Source organism: Microtus ochrogaster, unplaced genomic scaffold (genome assembly GCF_000317375.1).
Source record: "Microtus ochrogaster isolate Prairie Vole_2 unplaced genomic scaffold, MicOch1.0 UNK36, whole genome shotgun sequence".
NCBI classification, from domain to species: domain Eukaryota; kingdom Metazoa; phylum Chordata; class Mammalia; order Rodentia; family Cricetidae; genus Microtus; species Microtus ochrogaster.
In genome coordinates, this window is record NW_004949134.1 from 108,579 (window position 1) to 117,354 (window position 8,776).

The 8,776-nt window shown below is 41.0% G+C and overlaps 1 protein-coding gene across 1 annotated transcript; it reads right to left on the reverse strand.

Moving 5' to 3' along the window:
- Positions 1-417: 417 nt before the first annotated feature.
- LOC101984254 (melanoma-associated antigen B4-like) lies at positions 418-1,407 on the reverse strand. Its single transcript, XM_005368614.1, has one exon. It carries the CDS (start codon positions 1,405-1,407, stop codon positions 418-420), a length of 990 nt encoding a protein of 329 aa, XP_005368671.1.
- Positions 1,408-8,776: the final 7,369 nt, after the last annotated feature.

Here is an 8,776-nt window from a genome sequence, read left to right on the forward strand (position 1 = left end):
AGCCCACTATTTTTCCTTCTATCTTCTTTTCTCCTATTAGGAACATCTAGATTCTAATTCCATATTACCTCATGGTACGTCACCAAAGTTACCTATGAAATTTCAAATCACATTTCTCATCAAATCAAACTTCCAACCTTCAACTTGATAAACATTATAAAAGCATAATCTATTGTATCTTTCTATTTAACTTCTGACTTCAAGTGATAAAAAAACACTAAACAGCTTTATCAATAACTAATTTGAGCATCACAAAAGCAAAGATTAGTAGGCTCTTTCAATCATGTAATGGAGACTACCTTAGATCTCATTAGCAGGTAGGAAGACTGGACTTGGTTTTATTTATTTTTTTAATTTATTTATTTATTAAGGATTTCTGCCTCCTCCCCGCAACCGCCTCCCATTTTCCTCCCCCTCCTAGGTCTTGCATGTAGTGCTTCTCTGGGCTGCACCTACAGCACGGGCTCTATCTTCTTCTCTCAAAGCATCTTCATAATTGAATGGGTAGGTAGAGGAGCCAGTTTCATTGATGCTGGCCAAAAACTCCATCACCTTTACCTGGCTGGTTTCAGCATAGGCTTTGGGACCCCACAGGAACTGATAGGAAGGAGGATCACCATCAGGAACCTGACGGTATAACAGGTACTTTTCCTGTACCAGATCTTTAGTGATGAGCTTCCTGACATCTCCAAAGATGAGATGTGGGACCCCATCATAGACTCCTAGCATATTCAGGAAATGCCAGACCTCCTCCTCCGGGGCACAGTAGCCATTTAGGTAGATCACACTTAGGAGAGGGATCAGAATGCCCCTGTTGGGAAGACCCATATCACTGTTCCTACTTTCATCATCCTCGAAATCTAGCTTGCTCACAAGCATGTAGGTTTGACCATTGGGAGGGACTTCTTTCAGCTCTAGGCCAAAAACCAAATCCAGGCGGTTTGAAGCTTTCTTGAGGATCTCAGGGAACTGCTCCTTGAATCTTTTGTTGACAACATTCAGCATTTCTTCTCTCAACAGGGGCTCTTTCTGTTTGTACTTGCTGAGCATGTACACCATCAGCATCCCTGTCTTCCTTGTTAGAAGATCCTTCTGTTGGCTCTTGTTGGAATGCTGGCCACTAGAGGAGCTTATGTTTTTCTTCTGTCTGCGCTTGACACTTTTATCAGACATTTTGTAGGCAATGCAGATACTGAAATTGATGGCAAAAGGCATTACTTGAAATAACTTGGAAAAGACATCAGAAGGGATGCTTGGGACAGCATCTCCAGAGGCACTAGAAGAGGAAGGGGATGACTCCCTTTTCTCTGGTGCCGTAGTCTGAGTACCCTCGAGCTCTTGGGATTCTGTTTTGGTCTGGCGGAGTTTCTCACGAGACCAAGCCTTGCTCTTTTGTCCCCTGGGCATGATGGATATAGTCAGTGAGTATATTGCAGAGCAGGTGACTTGGATACCTGGACAGAGAAAATGAGATAATAGAAGCACCTTAATTATTCTTTGAAAGCATTGCCTTTTACCAATATTCCTTTAACTTTCCCCATATCCACAGGGCTCCTGGGCTCCTGAGTGTCCTGCAGGCACTGCTGAGGTTCATCAAGGCTTCCTTTCCTTCTAGTGTTTGAACACCCTCAGTTCTAGGATTATATAAACTCTTTTTTTTAGCTTCTGGGCCACTCCCCTCTGCTACTCTCATTTGACAGCTCTAAGGTTCCTTGTAGCCCAGAGGGAGAAAGCTTCAGGGAGCTTTAGTACACTGCACTAACTGGGTACACAGAGTGCGAGAATTAGCAAAGCCCTTTCTGACTTGGGCTCTCTGGGGTCTTCAACCTTCCTTCAGGTTCCTTGCCTAAGCTCCCAGCAAATCTTGGCACCACTCATTCTATGCTAAACTTTTCAGACTGAAGATATTTACCCTTTGGGCGAAAACAAAGAGCTGAGGAAAGTGTTGAAACTGGCTCGTCTTTCTGCAGGTGAAAATGCCTTGAAAGCACTGACTGTGACTAATAATGCCAGAGTGTCCATAGCTTACAACAAACCTGGGGCTCTAAATGGGCCCCTTCTTTCTGAAAATGGTCCCCTCATGGTAGTTCATTGTCACATACTTCACTCCTTCTAGGCACTGAAAAGCAAGGATTCAGCGAACCTACTCCACAAGGTCTAGGTAGCTGATTTTGTGAAACTACCTCTGGAAAAAAAATGAGACAACACTTTATTTTGTCAGATCCCTTACAAGACTTAATAAGTCCTGTACAGCTTTCAATATGTCATTTTCTTTCCAGCCCTTGTAACATACTACTATGCTTAAACATTCTTAGTAATACTTTTCTTTTTTTGTATATTTTGATTATACTAAATAATGTGATTTATCATGGAATTTTACACATATGTGGTTTGTAGTTTGATTATATTCATTGGCCATTGTCCTGTTTTCCCTGCCTCCTTTTCTTCAGATACTATTTTTTCTCATAAACCTCTTATATCTAAAATTGTATGTGGTTCTTAATTACAGGATTCAATCCTTCTGTGTTTTCTTTGTTCTGTTCCTTGAACTAAAAACATTGTATCACTACACAATTCAGCATGGCCTTGCCTTTTGAAGATATCTCCTCCTGCCTCTGCATCCCGCCCACATGCTCCCTTGCTGTCTAAATACAAGATATTTGGGGCTTTTTAGTTTTGTTTCTTTTTAAACTATGTTTTGTTTACTGTTGTTGTATGGGTTTTGTTTTTCATCTTCTTTTGGGGGATGAGGGAGTGCTACAAATGTCCTAATCCCTGGGGATTTAATCAGGTATTTTCATTTTTACTTGCCTTATCTGTATGGGTCTTCTAGAGCCCAGTGCAAGGGGGGCTGAGCGTGGAAGCACAGTTGTTTAAAATGAGCATTACTTATCACTCAGGGTCCAAAGTTTGGCTTTGATTGTGGTCTAGTATATGACATGCCATTTTCAGCGTAAGGTCTCTTTTCCAAGATCAAGGTCCCCTCTCTGTTCTGAGAACTTACAAGATACATTGCAACCCACGGGAGGTTTCTCAGAACAAGTCTGCTGACCTAGTGATAGAATTAAGTATAGCCCCATTGCTTATCTGACACATATCCTCTTCTTCATACATATTCAGGTTCCTTACCTTGACTGAAGGCTCCGTTAGAACTTGCTGGCAGCCGGTCAACAAGAAGGCACTCAGCATCTCTGCCAAGGGCACCAACAACTCTCCTCTTCCAACAGGAAATGAGAGTAGATCACATCCGGTCAGGGGCTGGTTCTGAATATTGACAGCAGGGCCAGGTTGCTAAGGAACCCAACTGTCAGTTCAATATGAAAGGCAACCTATAATTCCTTACTGTACTCGAGCCTTTCAGTATGTCGCGCACAAAGTTCCATGTTTGATCCTCTGAATCCCATTGCAGCATCTGTTCCGCTTTTTCTACTATGTCTCCATCCATTTCTCAAACCCTCCTAAACCCCCTCATTTTCTACTCCCTGCCCCATATTGTTTGTACCCCACCAATTGGAGCTTTCCTCTCAGCTTTCAGATAAAGTTCTCTACTTCCTCAGAGATATGAGAGTAACAAGGTTGCAACATTGTATGGTACATCGCCATCAGGAACAATTTCTGCTTGTCTGAGGAGCCTTCCCTCTATTGATTCAAATTTGCCAGCAGCAAATATTTCCCCCCTATTTCCTAATCCTTGGAAGTGGAAGCCTAGATATGACATAAAGCTTGACAGATTTCTCCATGGCTCACAGGGGTGAAAATAGTTAGGACTTTTGATGTCATTCTTTTATTCTGGAGTTGTCTAGCAGAGCCAAGCAGTTTTTCACTGTACTTATAGAAGCCCTCTAGCCGCCACAAAAAGCCCATACTTTGCTAGGTCACAAACCCGACGTCCTGGCCAAGCCTTACATGAATCTGCAGCTTTTGTTTCTCAGGCCTGAGAGAAGAACTCTGAATTTCCATGTGTGGTGGCAGTCTTTCTCTTCCCCACTTAGGGTCTTTGGAATTTGAAGAACTCTCCCTTGCAGAACCTAGGCCTTGCCCATTACATTCCATTTGCCCCCTTGCTGGGATCTTCAAGGCAGAAATAGAGAGCACCCCCTACTCTATATGCTGGCTCAACAGAGTGGATTCTGAGGATCCTATCCTGAAATTTCTTTTTCTACTTCCATGAGTCCACTTTCTATAAACACAGCCCTCCCCTTTTTCACTCATGTGAGTGGAAGTGTGCACATGCCTCAGTTAAGACTGATTTCTCGACCCTCACAGATATAGAAATAGATTTGAGGGTTTGTTTTCCATTTTCTTTCTTTTTTAAATTATTTCTTTCACAATTTCATACACATATATAATACATCCTGGAAACTCTCCCCCAAGCCCCTTGTACTTTTTTCCTATCTCTATAAACATTCCTCCCTCCCTACTTGTCCATTTCCCAGACTCAGTACATTGGATTTTATTGTGTGAGCAACTTAGGACAGATGCTTTTGGCTTAGCACTCTTTTCAGGGGTGCCTTGTAATGAGTTCTGGTGGTTATCCTCAACTTAACTACATATGGTGACATCTTTCTGTTTGCAAAGGGTAAAATTCACTCGATTACATCTTCATTATTTCCATACACCATCCAGAAAAAAAAATCTAAACACATAGCTCAGCTTCATAGCTTCTGCCGAGTTCTCCCATAGTTAAGAACAGAACTCCTTATCCTTTCTGGTGTGAGTTCTTTCCCAATTAGATTCCTTTTCATCTATTCTCTTGTTGGATAAGTTACTTTAGACATTAGGTTGGGAATGCTTGTGTCTTAGGAGAGCTGATAGTAGAGTCAATATTATGAGGGACTTCACTTTTCATCTTCCTCAAATTGTGTTCATTTAGGTTTCTTATTGGATATCTAAAAACGTAAGAATCATAGCTCTGCTGAACTGTAGTTACCACCTTAGGTAAGGGAGATGCCTAGTTTGAATATGCCACCAAAAACATTTGAGGACTGAATGTAAGTTTAGATGGCTTGCTGAATCAGGCTATAATTTTTTAGATGGGTTGGTATACTTTTAGTATTCATTCATAGAGTTATTTTTCTCCTTCCTTAGAGATTTCATAGAAAATTGTCTATGAAACCTCTTGAATATTGTCCCTACAATAAAGTTGACCACTGGCACTTTGGGTCTAATGTGAAGTGAGGATAACTCCATGTGAGGGGTCAGTCAGGCAGTGAGATACAGGCACTGGGGCGTCAGAGAAAAATGCTGGCTATGTATACTCCTTTATAACAATTAGTGTGAGTTTGATATCACCCTTGTTTTAACTGATTTACCTCGGTCATGGAAAATATTTCTATGGAGAATGTTTATGTGATCAATGAATTTGCAATTATTTGGCATTGCATATGTGGGTAATACTACTGTCACAATGTATTATGTTTTTCTCTCTTTTATTAAAAAGTTTGATTTTTGGTAATGTTTTAAATTCCTTTGTCTAGCTACTTTAATTCAGTACTTTATGAATAGAAATATTCAGAATCTGTTAAGGGGGATAGACCAAAGATTAAGCGAGGATATGCTGGCTTTTATTAATACTGCCAGTTTCTCACAAGACACTAGATACTCCATGAGAGAATAGCTATTTTTGAGAATGTTGTCAAGAAATGTGAATTAATGGATGTAAGCTTTGCCTCAGGTACTAAGAGTATGCAAAAAACACTGTGGGATAAAGAAAAATTCACACTGGGAACCTGGTCTTACTACTGCTGATAACAAGTCTTGTGAACCTGACCACATGCTCTACCCCAAAGCAAAAGAACTCTAAACAGAGAAAACACTACTTAAGAAAGACATAACCAGCGCTTCCCCATTAGGGGATTTGTCATTGATATTACTAGTGCTGTTGTTGTATATTTATGTTGAAGGGTCCTCCCCAGTTGGAAACAACTCAAAGTTCTTCTAAAGAACAGATTTTTTACTAATCTGGGTTAATAAACAAATACAACTGTCAAAAAATGATGGAATAATATTTACACCAGCATTTCTCAAAATAGGATAATAAGATATCATGTATATTTGGCTACACATAAACACACACACACACACACACACACACGCACGTGTGCACATACAGATACACACACATACACACACCACCCAAAGTCAAATAGACTTTGGAGTAAGTGGTGTAAGTAAGTTGAGCATGCTTTAGCTTCCAATTTTGTTTTCTCTGCAGAGTCTCCCAGAACTCCACCCCCATTTGTGGATATACACTTGGAAACTCTCAAAGTGGTAACATGGTTTGGAAATAAGTTTTCTAAGCCTAGGTGGCCATGAAAAACATGCCCTTCTGCCATTTTCCACATTGCATTTCAAGGCTTACTCAGAGATTACATTGTGGATTTTCTTAACAGATTGTCAGCTTGTGTTTTCTGAAAGTTTCAGTGAAAATGCAATGATCCTTGAAGGGAAGAAGAATACTCAAGCACATTTTCAGAACCAAATGTCCTCTTTGGTGGCCATAAAGATAATATCTAAAGTGCAAAAATATTTTAATAACTTACATGAAATGTTATTTTTTTATAAAAAATAAATTTAGAAATTCAATAGAGATCCAGCACATCTAAAATTCACTTCAGACACCTGATTGTTAAGAGGCATCATCAAAAGCATGATGTTAAATGTATAACACCTAGATTCCCCCTTCCAAAATGATTCCAGGCTAAAGCTACTGTAATCAAAGCATGTGACTAAGTTCTAAGTCCCACAGTGGCATATCATTTAAACTTCAGGGAATCTAAATAAGAAGGATAAACTCAAAGTAAATATCCATCCACAGTAGAGAAGGAGAACATTTTGGAGGAGAAAAAGTAGTATCCTATCAAATGACTTTATTTAGAGAGAGATTGTAATAACATAGAAGCCACAAAATGCTTGCCTTTTCTCTAAATGAAGTGGTACATACTTCCATCGGAAGGCTGCTTCTTTCATTCCTCTGTAAAAGTGGACTGGGGTGACGGACATTCTTCCTTTTATTTGAATAATGACTAATTCAGAAAATGTAGATAGAGTATGTAGAAATAACGCATCATGTATCTGTCTGGAAAAGAGGAAGTTAGAGAATGGAGATGGGGACACAGAGCAATTCACCAGACATGGTCTATGGACATTGAAATTGGGTTGGGAGAAGTACATTGTTTTTTCTCCTTAGACTTGAAATAAATTTGCAAACTACAGCAAGTGTAATTATTCAGCCACCCATAAGGCTGCACTTCCGAGTTGCTCGTCATCAACGTGTGATGTACTCATACAAACCCCTTGTACACATATGCAAGGCATGCATGGCCCGTCATCAGCGTGTAACATAGCCACATCTTCCCCCTGTGTGCATGTGCTAGGCAGCCTTTAAAAGCTGGACATGCCATCTTTGCTCTCTCTGTCCCCGACACTTGGAGAGGCAGTCTCACTCCCTCTCTCCCCTATCCCCCCTCCTCTCTCTGTACACTGTTTTCCCCAGGCCTGTGTGCACTTTCCCCCCTCTAATAAACTCATAAATGGGTTTGTTCGCCTCTCGTGTTCTCTTCTTGTCACGACAAATCATTTCATTGGTGCCAAGACTCAAGAGACTCTTCTGCCCCAGGCCTTTCTCCTGGGGTCAGAATCTGCCCCAGGCCCCTCTCCTGGGGTTAGAATCAAAACCAGGGACCTTCTCATAAACAACCCACGTGTTCCATATGCCCACCACCGATTAAAATAGGGGATCAAGTATTATTTTCTCCCCCAGACCAATGCCCCTCACTCCTTTCTCCTAAATGGCAGGGCCCCTTTAAAGTAATTCTTGTAACTCCCACAGCTGCCAAGCTCGAGGGACTTCCTCATTGGATTCACCTGTTTCATCTTAAACCTTTTACTCTTCCAGCTCAAGATACCCCCTCTTATGTAGTAACTCAAACAGGTCCCTGTTCCCTTAAGTTCCAGAGGGTACCAGGATCAGCCACTCTTTCTCCAGTTCCAAAAAAAAAAAAATAGAAGTCTCATCCTTACTCATCTCTCTTGTGCCAAAACTCCATATATTTTCCTTTTTTTTTCTTTCTCCTATATGCTTTCAATGTCATGCTTAAATTTCCAGTTAACCACTCAGCTGTTATAACAGGAACCATCATTAAACATAGAGCCAGAGGTACAAGGACTGTCAAAAGCCCAGGCGGTAAGAAACAATAATGAGTTTGTAGCCCCAAACTCCAAAAACTCACAAAACAAACTTTAACATAACAGGTTTTATCACTGACTGCAACAGTGTTTCCTGGATGTTAAAGTAATAGCATGATGCAAAAGAATTTACTTCAGGTAAAACATTAAAGGGTCTAATAATTATCCTTTTCAATAATTTCCTCCTTGTTTCCCCCTCCCACCATCTTCCACTCTATTCTTGTAACCATAAGCTTTTAGTATGTCTAAAATTTATTTCTATTTTTTAGACTATTTTTTTTTATTGAGAAAAAAAAATTTCCGTCTCCTCCCAGCCTCCCACTCCTCCCGCCCTCCCCCCACTCCTCTCCCCCTCCTGGGAGTCTTAAGGATCACCAGGTATGGTCCCTTTCAGCACACCTTGAGGCTGCGGTGTTGATGTCACCAGAACCAAGACCCAGTCTCCAGGCTGGAAGGTGGCCCTGTTTAGTTGCTGAGGAATCCCATCTGGACGGGAGTTCATCTGGACGGGAACGGTTCCTGCTTCTACACTGAAGAGATACACCCAGAGAGTCAATCACAGCAAAGACTGGACCAAGACACCAGGCCT